Raw genomic sequence first — 19,292 nt, forward strand, 5'->3', positions numbered from 1 at the left:
CAGGTTCCCTCAGTGCAGGGTTTAGTTTCATTTTCTTCCAGTTTTAAATCTTTAACTTTGACTTCAAAGCTGTTAGTGTGGTTAATAGTATTTGACAAGCTTGTGCAAGCTTAATGAAGTGACAGGCTTCTTGGTATTTCCAACGCGAGGCTGGCACAGAAAGCTGTGGGTGACAAGCAGACCAGGTATCTGACCGGTCTCCAGGTGGAAAACACCATCTTAACACCCACCATCAGAGAGCCCTTCCCGGACAGCTGGGTTATCCCATGGGTAACTCCAGAGTGTGGATCCCAGCTGGCCTACCTAGGATACTTCCTTCAGTTCTGGTTGCCTGTTTAAGAGTTAGGCCACCTTCCCAGGTGATTGTTACAGGAATAGCCTTCTTTTCGGGAAAGTCCCTGCCCTATGTAAGATACATGAGTGAGGCTTTACTCTTTATTTTTAATTTTGTTTGAGTTTTTATTTTCTAGAGACAGGGTCTTGCTTGGTTGCCAAGGATGGAGTGCAGTGGCACGATCATAGCTCACTGTAACCTCAAACTCCTGGGCTCAAGTGATCCTCCTGCCTCAGCCTCCCTAATGAGGCTTTACCCTTTTAATCCTGTCACTACAATCATTTCTTAATGCTTCAAACATCCAGATTAAGAATAATACACACGCAGGGATGCAGGCAAGTAGAGGAGATAGAATTCGAAGTGTTTGAGATCCACAGGGTGATGATATGTTGTTCTACGACTTAATTAGGCAGCGTGTTCAGCTATCCTGTGGATCTCTCTGCTGCAACAGTATTTGGTCAGAACAGACCTGGGGATTCCGTGCCTCCAAAAAAGGAAAAGCTAAAAAGTTAAATTTAAAAATAAGAATTAATTAGAAAACCTGAGAAAAGCAATAGATATTAGAGACCATTCAACCTAACCTGTTTATTTTCTAGAGGTGGAAACTGTAGAGAAATTGAATATCTTCTGTAAGTGTTTGGCCATAACTCAGTCTAGTATTCCTTCTACTCTGCCATGCTCTGCACTTACGCTTTTTTTTTCTTTCTTTTTTACAGATAAATTAAAACCTTTCTGGTGCTATAACATCTCTGTGTATCCAATGTTGCATGACAAAGTTGGCGAGCCATATTCCATCCAGGCTTATGCCAAAGAAGGCAGTATGTATGGACAAGGCCCTGTGGGGAAAAGGAAGCAGTGGGACCTGTCCAACATGTGAATAAGGCTGCAAGTGCCTGTAGCTCACTCCCAGCCATCTTAGGGCTCATTTGTGCTTCATCTTGTAGTGAGCTCTGTATGTTATGAACTTGCTGAATTCTGAAGCTAGGGTAGACATTAGAGATCATTGAGTCCAATCCCTTCATTTCACAAATGGAAAATTAAAGCTCAGAGAGGTGAAATAACTTGCCCAAAGTCACAAATAAACAGTGCAAATAGAGCTGCTACCAGCAATAACACTGAATTAAGACCACATCAGGGAGCCTACAGAGTTCATCCTAAGCTAGGGATGTTAAAAAATTATTTTTCATTGTGTAGCAATAGGCAAGGGCTTTACTGGTGAATTGCTCAAGCTTTTATCTTTTTGGAAGTTCATGTCTTCTAGATTCAACATTGGAAAATATCTTCTGCCACTCAGAGGTAGCCTATGGAGCCATATTCTTCAACTATTTGATAATAACTACACTTTACAGATATGAATGAAAAAGCTGGGTACCAAATTGGAGTGAGCCATCTATAAGAAAGGACTTTTTCAAGTGGTCTTGATGCCACTTCTCTTCTTGTTTAAGAGAGATGGCTCTAGAAAATAATTTTCCCAAACAAGCTGATTCATCAATTCCCTACTCAACCCTTGCCCCTCGCCTCCCGCACTGTGGTCTGGTCTGAGTACTGGCCAGAGCCTTTGTAGGGGAACGATCTCCTGGAGTGTGGTCAGTGATTATCATTTATCCCCCGTCCCTTCCAGTTCCATCAGAAGGTCCGGAGACCAAGGTGGAGAACATTGGTGTGAAGACGGTCACGATCACATGGAAAGAGATTCCCAAGAGTGAGAGAAAGGGTATCATCTGCAACTACACCATCTTTTACCAAGCTGAAGGCGGAAAGGGATTCTGTAAGCGCACCCGTAGCCAAGTGGGAAAAAACCCCAAGCCCCAGATAAATGCTATGGATAAATCTGTTGTAGGCATGGCTCCCCCATCTCATTGTGACCTGCAACCTGGCATGAGTCACTTAGCTTCTTTAAGTCTCTCTGAAAATGGGGCCAAGAGTACCCGCCTTTTGGGGTTTTGGGGGTTAAAAGAGAGTGAAGTGACAGTACCTGAGAGGAGAGTCCTGTGGGGATGGAAGGAGTTGATACAATTTGTCCTGGTTGGGCCCTGAATTGACCTCCCGAGAGCTCCCCGACCATCATTCCCAGGAATGGCGTGCCTGGCTTAAAAAGTGAGGAGGAACAGACCCTGTCACCATGACTTCTACTGCCCCTGCGAAATCATGCTTTTCTTCTTCAGTCCACTGTATCTCCTGACATCTTAAATACTGGGCAAGGCTTGGATTCTTGCTGAGGCTAAATAATTTTTTCTTATGGTAAAATACATGTAAAATATTTTTCCAGTTTAAACATTTGAAAGCGTACAATTTAGTGGCTACTGTGAATAGGGCTGCTATGAACAGATGTCTGCTATGAACATATGCTGCTATGTACAAATATCTGTTTGAGTTTGTGCTTTTCGTTCTTTTGGGCATATACCAGAAGCTGAATTGCTGGATCATACGGTAACTCTAGTTTAACTTATTGAGGAGCCACCAAACTGTTTTCCACAGTGACTACTCCACACTACACGTTTCTTACTGGCAATGTATGAGGGTTTTCATTTCCCTACATCCTTGTCAATACGTGTTATTTTTCATTTAAAAAAATTATTATGGCTGTCCTGGTAGGTATGTAGTGGTTATCTCGTTGACTTGCATTTGCCTGCTGGCTAATAATGTTGGGCATTTTGTCATGTAGTCTTTGCCTATTTGTATGTCTTTCTTTTTTTTTTTTTGAGATGGAGTTTTGCTCTTGTTGCACAGACTGGAGTGCAATGGCACGATCTTGACTCACCGCAACCTCCGCCTCCCAGGTTCAAGCAATTCTCCTGCCTCAGCCTCCCAAGTAGCTGGGATTGCAGGCATGCACCACCACATCCAGCTAATTTTGTATTTTTAGTGGAGACGGGGTTTCCCCATGTTGGTCAGGCTGGTGTCGAACTCCCGACCTCGGGTGATCTGCCCGCTCCGGCCTCCCAAAGTGCTGGGATCACAGGCGTGAGCCACTGTGCCCAGCCAGCCCATTTGTATATCTTCTTTGGAGAAGTGTCTTTTTAATCTTTTTTCTTATGTTTAAATTGGGTTGTCTTTTAAATTGGGCTCTTATTTTGGTGCTACTGGGACACAATTTTCAGTCTGGTTTGACTGTGGTGTTTGATCTCTGTATTTTTGCTTTAGCCAAGACAGTCAACTCCAGCATCTTGCAGTATGGCCTGGAGTCCCTGAAACGAAAGACCTCTTACACAGTTCAGGTCATGGCCAGCACCCGTGCTGGGGGAACCAACGGGACCATCATAAATTTCAAGACATTGTCATTCAGTGAGTATCTCCTTCAAGCCTTAAGTACCTCTCCCTCACGTTTACCTTATATCAGAGAGAAATGACATCTGCCAAAGGCTGGAGGAAGTCAAATGAAAGGGCAGTGCCTAGGTGAAAAGAGCCACCCTGCTCTCTGGCTCACCAACCTTCCTGGAAAGCATATAGGTGAGGGGATGGGAGGGAGAGAGCAAGCGAGTTGAGAGCTGAATTTGGAAATGCTGGTCATTTTGGTCATTCCTCTTGGGCAGCCACAAATCATCTGGAGGAGGAGGTATCAAATTAATGCCAACTTCAGTCTTAGCACCAAACCAGCTCCCGTCTCAAGGCTGTCTCCCCGTTCACAGTCACCAGTTTCTGCATGTCATAGGTTACAGTATGTATCAGTCTGTTTTCATGCTGCTGATAAAAACATACCGAGACTGGGTAATTAATAAAGAAAAAGAGGTTTAATGGACTCATGGTTCCACGTGGCTGGGGAAGCCTCACAATCATGGTGGAAGGCGAAATGTACATCTTACATGGTGGCAGACAAGAGAGAATAAGGACCAAGTGAAAGTGGTTTCCCCCTATAAAGCCATCAGATCTCATGAGATTTATTCAGTATCATGAGAACAGTATGGAGGAAATTGCCCCCATGATTCAGTTATCTCCCACTGGGTCCCTCCCACAACATGTGGGAATTGTGGGAGCTATAATTCAAGATGAGATTTGGGTGGGGACACAGCCAAACCGTTTCACTGTACAACAGGGCCTTCAAGGGAAAACCTTGGTTAACACAGGACCACTGACCCATAGGAAGGGGCTTAACCTCATCATTTGTGGAGGCTTTTTTTGAGCAAAAAGGCATATGATATATTTAACTTACCTGCTTTTACTTTAAAAAAATAGCAAGAAAAATTTACTAGAGACAACAAATAATGTAAAATAAAATGTAGCTTCATATGATGGCTGGTTAAGGGAGATATTTGAGAGGGAGGCAGATGGAATGAGGAGGGGCATGAAGCAGAAAATAGGAAGGAGAATGGGAGAAACAGAAATATGTTAATTTTCCTAAGTCCTTGAGTGACAGAGATTTGATTTTTAAGTACGTACTAAAACTGTCTTAAAGAATGAACAACTTTTTAGATCAAAAGTGAAGGGACACTGCCAAGTTTTTGCAATAACTGAGGCAAGCTAAAAATTGCTTGAAATATTCTCGAAAGCCTCTTATGCATCACATTCTTCAAGAACAAAATTGCTTTATGACTCTGGAAAATGTGAGTATGACATTTTTTTTTACAGAGAAAACATATTCTGTTTTGATAGACTAACATTGCCTTCTAGGAACTCTTTTTGATATGCTGTTTAAAATGTTTTAAAGCTATATTGAAGTTCTGCAACACTGGGCACAAATTTCCTCAGCTCGAGGAGTTTTCACCAAGGGTTAAATGAAAGCAAGATCCAGCCCTGGAACCTAGAAGTTTCCTACTCTGGTCTATAGATTATAAATCACCCTGCTTCCGTTTTTGATAATCTATAATCCATTTTCCACACAGCAGCCAGAGTTTCAAACCCTGAATTCTCTGCTTAAAAGCCCCCAGTGACTTTTATTATATTTTAAAGAAAATCCAAACTCCTTCCTATAACTTTCAAGGTCTTTCATCATCTGTCCCTTACTGACCTCATTTTTCCTACTGCTTTCTGCCTCGATTTATCTTCCTTACCTTGTTCCTGCTTCAAAGCTTTTGCATCCACTGTTTCTTCTGCCTGGAATGCTTTTCTCCATGGTTTTACATGGCTGGATCCTTCTCACTATTAAGATCAGCTTGAATTTTACTCCTTCCTTGGACACCTTAGCTAAAGTTGCTGTCTGGATGCAGTGGCTCATGCCTTAACTCCAGCACTTTGGGAGGCCAAGGCAGGAGGATCACTCAAGGCCAGGAGTTCAAGACCAGCCTGGCCAACACGGTGAAACCCAGTCTCTATCTAAAATACAAAAATTAGCCGGGCTTGATGGCAGGCGCCTGTAATCCAAGCTACCAGGGAGGCTGGGGCAGGAGAATCGATTGAACCCAGGAGGCGGAGGTTGCAGTGAGCCAAGATGTACCACTGCACTCCAGCCTGGGTGACACAGTGAGACTCCTTCTAAAAAAAAAAAAAAAAAAAAAAAAAAACTAAAAATTAGCTGGGCATGATTGATGGCTTGCACCTGCAAGTCCTAGGTACTTCGGAGGCTGAGGCAGGAGGTTGCTTGAGTCCAGGAGTTTGAGGCTACAGTGAGCTATGATCATGCCAGTGCACTCCAGCCTGGGCGACAGAGCAAGACCCATCTCAAAAAATATATATAGAAATTAAAAAGTAAGTGCTCAATAAATATTCCCTGAATGAATGCTGTTGGAATGAATGCTGCCAGGAGAAGACGCCTAGATGGGGAGCCACAAAATTCTGTGTTTTGTTTTTGTTTTTGTTTTTGAGATGAAGTTTAGCCCTGTCGCCCAGGCTAGAGTGCAGTGGCACAATCTCGGCTCACTGCAACCTCCACCTCCCAGGTTCAAGCGATTCTCCTGCCTCAGCCTCCTTAGTAGCTGGGATTACAGGTGCATGCCACCACACCCAGCTAATTTTTGTATCTTTAGTACAGACGAGGTTTCACCATGTTGACCAGGCTGGTCTCAAACTCCTGACCTGGGGGTTTTTTAGTGGAAAGAAATGGAATTTAATTGAAAGAAAACTAATAAGAAATTGTGTTGCTGAAGCTACTACAAGAAAAAGTTAATCATTGATTTTTGTAAAGGAGGTGAGGAACTCACTACTGACTTTTGTTCTTTCTTTTTCAAAGGTGTTTTTGAGATTATCCTTATAACTTCTCTGATTGGTGGAGGCCTTCTTATTCTCATTATCCTGACGGTGGCATATGGTCTCAAAAAACCCAAGTGAGTCTGCAGACAACAGTGGGTGCCTTAAAAATCAGGGACAAAAAGGGGTTGAAGTCATCATAGGTGTTTCATAGGAGAGGGCACTCTACCATTAAGGGGTGTTCATTCATTTATTAACTTGATGCATATTTATGGAGGTTATTAAAGGCCATGCTCAGTGGCTCATCAGAATTCTTACCAAGCAAAAGCACTTTCGTTTCCCAGAGCTCCATGCCCAGGTCTAGGCCTTTTTGAGGCCAGGAGAGTGCCAGCTGCCCCACAGACTCTGTCTGCTCCATTTGCCATCTGAGACTGGAGTTGGAGAGCAGGCCCTTTCTCTCAGTGTCTAGCGGGGCCCCTGGCTGCAGCAGGAGGCCTTCTTGCAAGCTTCTGTCTCAGGCAGAACAGGGAGCAGTGTCTCCATGGTGTTGGAGTGCTGGCCAGTCGTCTGCAGGTGCAAGCTTGTTGCTTGCTTGCAGTGCAGTGAGGGTCTGGGTGCAGGGGCCTTTGCCCTGCTTGCCCTGGCCACTGTGGGGAAGAAAGCACGTCTTCAGGGTCTTACACTTTCTCTCTGCAGTGAGCTTTATGGCACCCTAATGGTCCTTCCCTGGTTGAACTGGCTCTCCGAATTAGACAGCTGTGAGTCATCTCTGTCAAGCAGCTGCACTTAGTTAAGCTAATATCAACCTCAGTTACCAACTGTAGGTGGTAACCAAGCCACCAGCATAGATTCTTGTACATTATACACTTAGGTAATCATTTTGATCTTAGCATGCATCAGAATCAGGCCTCATCCCCAGAGTTTCTGATTCAGTGGTTCTAGGGTAAAGCCCCCAAATTTGCATTTCTAACAAGTTCCCAGGTGATGCTGATGCTGCTGCTTGGGACCACACTTCGAGAACCATTGCAGGAAAGTGTAGGTAGCTTATAAGATTTGTAAAACCTTATAAACTTGTCCTTCCCAGAGGATAAGCTTCAAAGGAATGACTCTGTGATGGTGCAATTTACAGCATTGGGACAGGTATGGAGATGCCCGGATGGGAGAGCGGGGAAGATAAGCTTTGTATGGGGAGTCTCCTTTGATCACATCCCACAGAGAACTTGCAATGTCACTCCCCAGCACACACCGCAAAACAACTCCACTTTCCCAGATTCTATCAGGCAGACATGCCCCCTTATTTAGGAGGGAAACTTACAATTCCCTTTAGCACAGCCTCACTCTTTTGACTCAGCCATATGGTGCTAATGCTTCTTGGATTCACCTCCCATCTTAAAATCTTCTCTCTCATTAGCAAATTGACTCACCTGTGTTGGCCCAGTGTTCCCAACCCTGCTGAAAGTAGTATAGCCACATGGCGTGGAGATGATTTCAAGGTAAACTCTTCTGTTTTTATTAAGGAAATTATCGTCGTGGGAGGTAGACAAGGTGGATGGAGATGGGGAAGAGTCCTAGGCTGAGCTTTTTTCGAGGTACACATCAAGAGAACTCGAGTTGAAAAGTCTCAGGGAATGGCAGGCAGGGCAGATGGAATCAGCCTTCCTGGAACGACTTTGACCTCATGCTTTGACAAGAGGAAAGGGCTTCACCAGGCTCATGAGGACCCAGTGTGTTCCCAGGTAGAACTGGTCCCATAAAGGATGCTGCAGAATAAAGACACTGGCCCTATCCTTCCTGACCCGATGGGCTAGAGAGAGAGGAGGCCTGGCTATAGGATTTGAAACCATTTACAAAGCAGCCAAGAGCACATTAATCTAAAGACTGCCTAAATATCACCAAGGAATGTTGATGGGCATGGCAGTCTGAGGCTACCTCATGTTGTTTTTCTCAGGTTGGGGACATCAGAGTCAGGCTTTGGCTTTATTTAACTGGCACTGGGGTTTTCTAGTGAGTATTCCTTAACTAGAAACCCTCCATTTTCATAAATTTTTAAGTGGAAAACTGTTAGGGAAATTTTAAGGTTTAATTTCTTGCTTACGTAGAAACAAGCCCAATCAAATATAACCTTTAAATCCTTACTACTGAAAGGCTGTTTCCAGTTTTTCCTTGATGCACAAATTTTAAATATTAGTTCTTGTTCCAACTCAGAAGTCTTTTTTGAGCATGGGCATTTTGTTATAATGGGCTGTCTTTCTATTTCTTCCTCTTATCAGTCCGGTATACTGGACTTATACCATTTGCTTTCCTGCTTATTTAATGTCATTTAGAGAGTAAATGGATTCATAGGCAGTGCTCTCTGATAACTAACGTGCTTTTTGAATAATCTGCAGGTTGGGCCTCTAGAGTCAGCACTTACTAATCACTCACTACATGCCAGGCACTGGGCTAGGCCCTAGGGATACAAATGACAGAGTCACTGTCCCTGCCATGAGGCCACCTCTGATATTCTGGAGAGGTTGAACAAGTCTGTCTCCATGATGTGGTTTTTCCATCCCTAAGAGTTCTAATTTTGGTGCTTCCATCTTAACTGGGGTTTTGTGAGCATGGGATTATGTGGAAAATAGCCTTGCACACTCTAGCAGAATAAATTGTTTGAATTGGCCGGGTGCGGCGGCTCATGTCTATAATCCCAGCACTTTGGGAGGCCAAGGCAGCAGATAGCTTGAGCTCAGGAGTTCAAGACCAGCCTGAGCAACACGACGAAACCCCATCTCTGCAAAAAATTAAAAAATTAGCCAGGTGTGGTGGTGTGCATCTGTAGCCCCAGCAACTCAGAAGGCTGATGGGGGAGAATTACCCAAGGCTGGGAAGTTGAGGCTGCAGTGAGTGGTGATCATGCTACTGCACTCCAGCCTGGGCAACAGGAGTGAGACCCTATCTCAAATAAAAAAAAATTATATACATATATATAAATATATTTAAAACATTGTTTGAATTCAGGGCACTGTTTCTCAGGAAATGTGCCACTCCTTCCAAGTTCTGTGGAAGGGCATATGGAGAGGGTTGGCCACCACTTCTGGGCCTGGGAGGAAGGTGGGGGCTGTTCCGGAGGTGGGCATTTGCTGTCCCAAGCCTAACAAGTTTTTGGCTATGTTATGTGTGACTTCTAAATGACTACTTGGGATGTCCCTTTTTCTTTTCTAGGATAAGCTAAACCTGAAGGAGTCTGATGACTCTGTGAACACAGAAGACAGGATCTTAAAACCATGTTCCACCCCCAGTGACAAGTTGGTTATTGACAAGTTGGTGGTGAACTTTGGGAATGTTCTGCAAGAAATGTTCACAGATGAAGCCAGAATGGGTCAGGAAGACAATTTAGGAGGGGAAAAGAATGAGTACGTGACCCACCCCTTCAGGCCTGACTGTCCCCTGGGGAAAAGTTTTGAGGAGCTCCCAGTTTCACCTGAGATTCCTCCCAGAAAATCCCAATACCTACGTTCGAGGATGCCAGAAGGGACCTGCCCGGAAGCCGAAGAGCGGCTTCTCATTTCTGGTCGAAGTCTAGAAAGTCTAGCACCAGACCATGTGTGGGAGGCAGCGGCCCCAAATCCGTATTTGAAAAATTCAGTGACAACCAGGGAATTTCTTGTGTCTCAAAAACGTCCAGAGCACACCAAAGGAGAAGTCTAAATGCGACCGAAGCATGAGACCCTCAGGGCCTCAGTGTGGATGGCCCTTGCCAGAGAAGATGTCAAGACTCAGCATGCAGCACTTGCTTGGCCCCGCCACATCCCGCCTGGGTTAAAGTCTCCCCTGCCCTTGAGCTGCCAGTTGAACTTGGTCGGCACAGGTGTGACCTTGTGCTAGGAAGAAGGGATGGTGATAAGCCCAAGTTTTGGAAAGGAACAGCAATCTCTTTTCTCTTGCTCAGATACCAAGCTCTCACAGAAGCTGTGCCTCCTGACAGATTGGCTTTGGAGGAAGGGCCCAGGTTCTGAGCCCAAAGGACCCCCAAGGTGGACATACCTGGCCTCCTAGGAATTGGGTCATGGTGCCAGCCTTTGCTGGGGCTACGCCTCAGAGTTCCAGAAGGCCTTTCCCTGCTGCCAGAGGACAGTTGTTTTGTTGGCTCTTGGGTGGTTTGGGCTCTGGGCTTCCCCTACGAGGTAGCCCTAAAGCCTTCCTCTCTCCCCACAGTTGGGGCTGGAGGTGGAGTGGACCTTCCTAAGGGGGTGCCTGAGGCTCCTCACATCCTCTTAGATCTCAAGTGTCTGTAGCAACACCACACCTGAGAATCCTCACCCCCAATTTACAGTGCATTGACTACTAAAAAATCAAGGAATGGGGAGGGCCCTGGGGAATGCACGCTGCCGGGCACAGCTCTGTCCAGTCTCCAGGGACCACTTCCCAGCTGCCGCTGCCCTTCTATTCAGCACCCAGCCTGGGAGCAGAAAGGCATCTGACATTGCAGTGGTTGTCAGTATGAGGGGACGCTGGCCCCTCATACTGGCTCAGAGCCCAGGAATGCTTACTGAACATATCCTTAAAAGGCCTCTTCCCAGAAGCAGCAGGGCAGGGCCTGGGAATATGCAATGCTTAGCAACTTTGCAACCCCAACAGGAGGACTTCTTCTCCTTTACTCTAGCTAAGCACAGAGCTTGTGACTATTAGTGGAGCCTTTCACGAAAGTGTGGATTGCTGGCTTCAGCACTGAGATGCTACTGGGCTCCTCCTGTAACTACAGTGACAGAGTCAGCTGTGACTCCCTTGACCTTTGTGGGAGGTCACTAGGAGCCTGGTGAGATCAGGGCAGGCGAGACAATGAGTGAGTGGTCCAAGGTGCAGTGAACCCATCACTTGCCAGACAGGAAGGCTGATGGTATTTTTTCTAGGCGAGTGTGAGGAATCAGTACTAGGATTGCAGGCGTCAACTTTGCAAGCCACCCACTCAGGTGTGCAAAACATCACTTTGCTTTCCTAAAACTAATTGCTAGCCTGAGACCTGAAACTTCAAAGTAACCTCAGCCCAGTGTGATGATTTTGGACTTGCCTTGGGTTTGTGACTCAGTCACATTTGGGGTTTTGCCCTCCCCTGTCCTGCCTGGGACTGGCTCTGAGTGCCGAGGATATTCAATGGTGCAGCATCTGTCGGGCAGTCGGTCACTCAGTGGAGTCCTCTGGGTCATGTATTTGTCCGGCTGCGGTTTTGACTCTGGCCTTGTGTATTTACTATGGTCCCTCCGGTCCCTGTTGGGTCACCTGCCATTCACCTTAGCCAATTGCTGCCTCATTGCTGTGGGTACAGGAAGGTGTGACTGCTCTCTCAAAGCTCCGTCCTCATTAACATCTCCAGCGGCTGCAGCCATCCCCCAACCACCCCACCCAGGACTCGGTACTCCTGGTTTACAGAACACTGACTTCTGGCACAGCAAGGAATGAGGGAGGCCCTAGGCAGAGCACTGGGGAACAGGACTCTAGGGCAATGCCCCGACCTTTTGTCCTGCACTCAGGTCCAGGTGTAGGAAGGGACCAAACAAAAGGGATGCATCCTATTCTCACGCTGCGCCTGATGCCTGCTCTCCCTGCTCTCCATCCCTTCTGCGGTGTGGGCTCTTCTGTGAGCCCACTGTCCCCAGGTGGGGAGCCTTTGGCAACCCCACCTCCGGATTCGTGAACGTATGGGGAGATTCTAGCCTTGCCTCCTGTCTTGGTCCGAGGATGGGGGAGGGCACAGGTACTCCCACAGCTGTTCTTTCAACCCTCCTGCCCACCCGTAGTTGGGGGAATTTTCTCAAATTCTGTGGGAGGTGGGTGAGAAGAGAGCCTGGAATTAGTTTTCACAAACTTGTCTGTCTCACACCTGGATGTAGATGAAGCTTTTGAACCTAAAATCTAAGAATTTGATAGGAGAGAAAATGGATCCCCAGTGGCTCCTGTGAGTGGATTCCAGAGATGAGTACGTTGCCCTCTGGCCTCTGCTCCTTCATCATCAAAGCCGGAAGCGTCTCCTGCTGGACAATTTGCAAATCCCCACCCAGGCTTTCCTGTTTCGTTTCTTCTTTCCTTTCTCTCCTCTTGCCCCTATCTTCTGCTTTGTTTTCCCCACTGCCAGAGCTTCTCATCTTTCAACACTTCCTATTTTTTTTCTTGTTTCTTTTCATTCCTTTCTCCCCTTCCATCAGCCTCCTGTGATCATTTTCCATGGTTTTATTACCTTTGAGGGGTGGGAAGATGGTGTCTCTGTTTCTCTCTAGATGGGAGGAGCGGTTTCTGTGAGTCCCCAAAATGCACTGGTGGGCCACACACTTAGCTCTCTTGAGCAGGTTCACAGGATGCGGGCCTCAGAGTTCAGAGTGCTGGTTTCTTCCTCTCCTGGATCGAGTCACCAGTTGTCCCAGCTCTGGGCACCCAGGACTGCCTCTGTGACTGGAGAAGGCCATCTGTGTTTTTCCCTGTTTACTGTCAGAGACATTGTGAGGACACAAACAGGAAGACTTGTGTTTTAGCAAGGGCATTAAAAATGGATAAAATTCCTGTTAACCAGTTTTCTGAGTCCCTGGGATCCACGCAGACAGCTAGGTTAGTGGCCTTTCTTTAACAGTAAGAGCAGAAAATTTTTAAAGAATGACAGAGAAGCCAATCTGTGGCTTAAATAAAAAGACCACAAGTTCCTTCTGGAGTCTTGGGAGGCAGCGGTGTGAAAACAGCATGCAAGGGTCTGGAGGAGGCAGGAGATGGGGAGAGATGAAAAAGGAGAGGCCCCCGGCATGGATCCCTCTGGCCACTCTGCTGATGCTCCGTGTGCCAGGAAAGCCTGTGCTGGCCAGTCCACCCCAGTCTCATTCTGTCCCCATTTCCCGCATGCCCCTAGTTACTCCTGCTGCAGCAGGCACCCTGCCGCCCAGGGCAGTGGCCCGCAGGCCAAATCCAGGCCCTGTTTTTGTAGGTTCATGAACTAAAAGCCACAATGACCTGTTTAGATGGTTGAAAACAGAAAGAATAACATTTTGTGACAAGAGGAGTCCATGAAATTCACATTTTAGTGTTGACAAAGTATAATGGGAACACAGCCATGCCCATCGTTGACTTATTCCCTGTGGCGGCTTGCCCCTACAAAGGCAGAGTTTAGTTTCAACAGAGTTTTTCCCACAAAGCCGAAAACATTTATCCTTTGCAGAAAAAATTTGTGGACAATTTTTTGTGGGGTACAGTGGACGCCTACCGTAACCCAGAGACGTGAAACTCAGACTGCCACTGTGTTTCAACTTTGAATTAGCTGCAGATGAAAAAGAAATCAGGATATGTCATTCTGAATTTCCGACCAAATAGGGACTGCCTTCTTTGAAGGGCCCACACACACTTACTGGTTTCCCACCAGCCCTCCTAAATTCCTGTCCCCTTCCCATAGCTAAGGTTGAGAGTTGGTGGCTTACACCAGTGGTTTTTCAACGGGAGTGATTTTGACCCCCAGCCTCCAAACCTCAGGCATTTGGTGATACCTGGAGATAGTTTTGATTGTCACTACTGGGAAGGTGCTACTGGCATCTAGTGGGTAGAGGCCGGCAATGCTGGAAATCATCTTACAATGCGCAGACCAGCCCTCACGACAAAGAATTATCTGGCAGAAATGTCAGCAGAGGCTGAGAAGTCCTGGCCTGAACTACCTTCTGCCTTCTAGATCCACACACAGCATTCGCATGGGTGAGACTCACCTCTAGGTGTCCCCTCTTTTTTCTAATTTAAAATTTGTTTTAAATTCAACTTTACAACAGTAATCCCAAGAGTTTTAAAGAGCAATTATTTGTCATGCTTAATTAACTCCCGACGTGATCTGTGTGCACCTGTACACATTTTCAGCTAATTGCAAATCATACTGAATACATTATGTTCTCCCTTTACTTTCAGTTATTTCATATATAAAAATTCATGCATGAGCAAAGCATTTTGAACGTCCACGAAGAACCCCATGGCATGCCGGCATGGTGTGGTTTGCTAAGGCATCCCTTGGCCGATAGGATTCGTTTAAAGTCCTCCTAGTATAGAGTGCAATGCAATACACATTTATCTTTTCTCACCTTTGTCCTGTCTCTTTGGGGCTGTTTTTTCAAAAGTGGAATTGCTGGGTCAGAATTTTATGGTTGTCACATTTTGCATGACTGTGTCGCATCAAAGGTTATACTGATTTACGGTATCACCAGACATGTCTGACGGATCCGTTGTCCTTTTCCACTGAGAATCAGCTGTCTACCACTCTGAACTTGATTTTGTCAATTTATCGGGAATAGTTAATGAAACTTTATAGTTATTTGTGTTCCTTTAATCCTTGTGAAGCTAAACTTTTCCCATTTTTGTTTTATTGTTGCCATGTCCCGGAGTTGACATTACAGAATGTTCTCTGCCTCCATGCTCCTGGGGGCATTGAGAGACCAGCTGAGTTGCTAGAAATAAGAGGGACTCAATAGGCCCTTAGCACAGAGGGTGGACTTTGCCACTTGGTTGACTTTTTAAATACTTGTTTTTGTAGGGCATTTGAAAAAGAAATTTCACACTGGTGTATTTTGTTAATTGTTTTTATGTAAATGTTGATTATTGACAAGCCTACCTGTAATCAAAATATGTAGTGTGGTCAGTGTCTTGCACTCTTATTAGGCATTAAGATGATTTCACAGCATCTTAATACTTAACACTGAAGAGTGGAGTATGACTGAGGATAACAGCAGTCCTCATTCCCTCTGGACACTGGAGTCAGTGAGGAGAGAGTTTGCTCTGAAGCACAAACAGCTACAGTCTATGCTCGAAGAGTCCCTCGGCCACACTAGCCCTTGACATAGAGCTCTATGCAGGGCTGTCCTGCCCAAGACGCTTGCTGTGTGCTGATGAGAAGGGCTGGGGAGAGGCGAGGGCCAGGGGAGGGGCAGAACTCCACAAGAGGGCAAAACCTGCTGTCAGCAACGCTCTTGTGGCTGTTCAGGGGAAGTGAGATACATGTACTATGCGTTTCATTTTTAGGAATAGAATTCTCTCTTCCTGCCCAACTTCAATATAAGTGTGGACTAAAATGCCAGAAAGGTGTCCTGTGGTCTGCACTTGAAAGTAGAAATAAAAATATGCAAACTAGAAAGGACATGCAGAGTTTTCCAACTGGGAAGACTGAGTCTGTGGCCCCAAGAGAACCATCTCTGAAGACTGGGTATGTGGTCTTTTCCACACATGGACCACCTACGGATGCAATCTGTGATGCATGTGCATGAGAAGTCTGTTATAAAGTAGAATATGAAAACATAGTTATGCTAATAGGAACAGCTTTTAAAATGCTTTTGTATTTGGGCCTTCCATACAAAAAAGCCATAATACCATTTTCATGTAATGCTATACTTCTATACTATTTTCATGTAATGCTACACTTCTATATTAAAGTTTTACCTACTCAGACAGGTGCAGTGGCTCACGCCTTTAATCCCAGCACTTTGGGAGGCCGAGGTGGGTGGATCAGGAGGTCAGGAGTTTGAGACTAGCCTGGGCAACATGGTAAAACCCTGTCTCTACAAAAAATACAAAAATTAGCCAGGCGTGGTGGTGGCGGGCGCCTGTAATCTCAGCTACTCGGGAGGCTGAGGCAGGAGAATCACTTGAACCCGGGAGGCAGAGATTGCAGTGAGCCAAGATCATGCCCACTGCACTCCAGCCTGGACAACAGAGCAAGACCCTGTCTTAAAGTTTTACCTACTCAGCTATGTAAACTGAGACTCCACAATGTAAATACGTGAGAGATCAGGGGAGCCTGGTGGCTATGGGAAAGGGCTCCAGGTGACCAGGACTCGGCAGCTCATTACACTCTTTGCTGCAGGAAATGACTCCTGCCTGCATTTCCTGTGGAGGATCCGGGGCCCACACCTGGGCTCTCGTTGTCTTCCTATTCCAGACTCCTTCCCACTCCTGGAGCTCCTCCAGGTCTCAGCTCTCTGCTCTGAGACTACACCACCTGTGGAGCTCCCTGACTTGTTCCTGTTCAGGCTTCCAGGAAACCTCAGAGTGGCAGGTGCCTGCTGTTTTCTCTGTCTCCTGCCCACCCCACCATGGCCTCTCCTGTACTTTCAATTTCTTTTTCTCTAGCCATTCCCTCCCTTCAGCTTCTAAACACACTTGGGTCACTTCCATTAAAGAAAGAAAGAGCCCCCTGGATCTTCCTCTCCCTCTGGCTTCCCACAGACTCTTGTCACAGTGCAGGCTGTGGTTTAAAGGGAACGGGGTCCACAGCCCGTCTGGCAGCTTCTCCAGGCAGCTGAACTTGTTTCTGTTTTTTTGGTAGTGAGACAATTGCACTGCTAGAACATTCTAGAGGTGTAGAAAGCAGGGAGTCACTCTGAACCCATTCTGGTTAGGAGGACTGCCCGATTAAAAAAAAAAATGTAGAAAGCAAGCCCTTGAGAGCAAACAATTTTGGAACAAGGAATTAGGACACCAGAACAGACTGGTAAGTATCCAAATATATGCCAGACATCCATCATGGTTCTAGGAGAAGCCCTGGGGCAGGGTGATATTCACATGCAGTGGCCCCTGTTCATCACTAAACTTACGAAGAACCATTTACTGGCATTTAGTGCCAGGTACTGTGCTCAGGGCATGGCACACAGTACCCAGTAAGCCTCACAACTGCATTGTGAGTAGGTAGCTCTGGCCAGTGGCAAATGAGAAGGCTGAGCTCAGAGAGGCTAAATGACTTGGCGGAGGTTCTCTGAGGCTGTACACGGGAAGTAGGGGGGTTGGAGCCCAGACCTTTGACTTTCCTTGTGCTTTTCTACTTCGGGTGAGTAAGATGACCAAGGGATTGGGGAGATCAAGAGGAGTGGAGACTCCAAGGGGTACAGGGCCTACAAGGATCTCTTTTTGGTGAGACATGTAGACCATTCCCCTCTCCCCTGGGTGCCTGAAGAGCTCTTGATACTGGTTTTAGAGCTAGTGAGGTCTAAGAGAAATGCTGATGGCAGGTGGGGGGGGGGTTGGGATGGGGCACCATGTCCATATTCACAGCCCCGGTGACAAGAAGACAGAAGCCCTTAGGGACCCTGAGCTTCAGAAGGGTTTACAATGGCTCCAGAAGCAAGAAGTTCCATGAGAGTGTAGAATCTGTAAGCACCCCGAGGACCTGGGCAGGGCAAAAGCAGGTCTGCTGAAAGAGTGGATGTCCCATGACTATTGGAACAAGGTACCACGTGGGTGCCTCCTCCCAATCCTTGGGGCAAAGCGAGACTCGTCTCAAAAATAAAAATGAGTTATTGGCTTATAAGTGTGGACTCACTTTCAAAGAGTCCACAGACTTAGGTAAGGATTTGTGTCCTCTTGCCGCTCTAACACATTTCCATAAGCTCAATGCCTTAAACAATAGGAATTGATGATTTCACAGTTGTGCAGGTTGGAAGTCGCACTGGGCTACAGTCCAGGTGTTGGCAGGGCTGTGTTCCTCTCTGGAGGCCATAGGGAAGAGTCTTCCTTGCCTCCTCCAGCTCCTAGGCGATGCCTTTATTCCTTGGCTTGCGACTCCTTCCTCCGTCTGCGGAGCCAGCAGTGTTGTGTCTCTCAGTTCTGCAGTCACACTTGCTCTGCTTGCAGGGCCTGGGCCACACAGCATGAAGGCCCCAACTAAAGCCTCCCTCTCTGTGTGGGGACTTTCTCCTGAGATGCCAGGTTTGTCCTCTTAGGAGTTCCTGGCCCATAGAAGACTGTGGCCACATAGTCTTACGTGAGATCAGAACCCAATGGGAGCTTGATGGGAACTGAGCCCAGAAACCCATCAAAATCTCATCTTATTGTTGTCAAAGCTATAGAGCCAAAGGATCTAGGGCCTAGAAAACCTGGCCCTAGATCCATGGCCCAGGGGGCTCACTAACTGCCCCTAGAATTAGACATCCCAGGTCCCTGGCCCAGCTGGATTCCCACAGGCCTTGCTCTGCAGGGACAGGATCCTGAGAGAACAGGAGGGGCAGGCTCTGGGGGTAGAACCAGGGGCTGCCTTGGCTGACTGGGCCAGTGGAGGCCTTGGCCCATCAGAACCTCAAGAGCCGGCCCCTGGAAGGGTGAATAAGGGAAAGTCCAATAATAGTAAGGTCCAAATGAACTTTCATCTGAATTCAGAATTCTTAAGGATTAGCAAGTGCTGCAGTTTGTGCAGTGCTCAGGGGTCCATGAAGGTGTACCCCAGTTAGTGAAAAGCCTAGGGTGCTGGTTTAGTCAAAACCACGACTGCATATGTGCACCTCACACATCTCCCAGGGGCTTGATTTCAAATGTTCCTTCACAGGAAACAAGCCACAGGACACAAAACACTTCCCGTTGGCCTTTTGAAAGAATAATATGTATTTACTTAGAAACAAAATGGCAGTTTTCCCTATGAGTCAGCAAATGCTAAGGATCTGGATGTCAAATACCTCCCAAGTGTTTTATCAGCCAGACTTTGTTGTCCTTCAGGAAAAACTATGAGTTCCAGGAAAAATGACAGGCATGCAGGATGCCGATTTCCCTTCTGATGGTAAGAGAGCAGCCTCCTAAACTGACGATTTCATGACATCTCAGGGGCTGGTTCCAGAGAACACCTTACTTTAACCAAAGGGAGAATGCGCTGTCCAAAGGCATCTTCTCTTGAACCCAAAGCAATGTTTTCCCATCATATATCAGAATTGTCACTCTTTTCTAGATCCTTATCCCCTCAGTACCCCTTCCCCACCAAAAATATAAAACAAGAAATTTTTTTAAAAGTCTTTTTTTTCTTAGAATCATGGTCTGACTTTGTTGCCCAGGTCAGAGTGCAGTGGTGGGATCATGGCTCACTGTAGCCTCCATCTACTGGGCTCGAGGAATCCTCCCACTTCAGCCTCCCACATAGCTGGGATTATGCCACTACACC

The 19,292-nt window shown here is 46.5% G+C and overlaps 1 protein-coding gene across 1 annotated transcript in view; it reads left to right on the plus strand.

Moving 5' to 3' along the window:
• IL31RA (interleukin 31 receptor A) overlaps positions 1-15,806 on the plus strand; it is a 67,267-nt gene extending 51,461 nt beyond the window's left edge. Inside the window, exons 10-15 of the mRNA XM_033179593.1 lie at positions 1,051-1,152; positions 1,956-2,102; positions 3,479-3,619; positions 6,438-6,531; positions 7,806-7,887; positions 9,596-15,806. Of these exons, the coding sequence (XP_033035484.1) occupies positions 1,051-1,152; positions 1,956-2,102; positions 3,479-3,619; positions 6,438-6,531; positions 7,806-7,887; positions 9,596-10,081 (1,052 nt within the window). The 3' untranslated portion in view covers positions 10,082-15,806. The remainder of the gene's footprint in view (positions 1-1,050; positions 1,153-1,955; positions 2,103-3,478; positions 3,620-6,437; positions 6,532-7,805; positions 7,888-9,595) is intronic.
• The last annotated feature ends 3,486 nt before the right edge of the window (positions 15,807-19,292 follow it).

Source organism: Trachypithecus francoisi, unplaced genomic scaffold (genome assembly GCF_009764315.1).
Source record: "Trachypithecus francoisi isolate TF-2019V2 unplaced genomic scaffold, Tfra_2.0 Lachesis_group2, whole genome shotgun sequence".
Classification (NCBI taxonomy): domain Eukaryota; kingdom Metazoa; phylum Chordata; class Mammalia; order Primates; family Cercopithecidae; genus Trachypithecus; species Trachypithecus francoisi.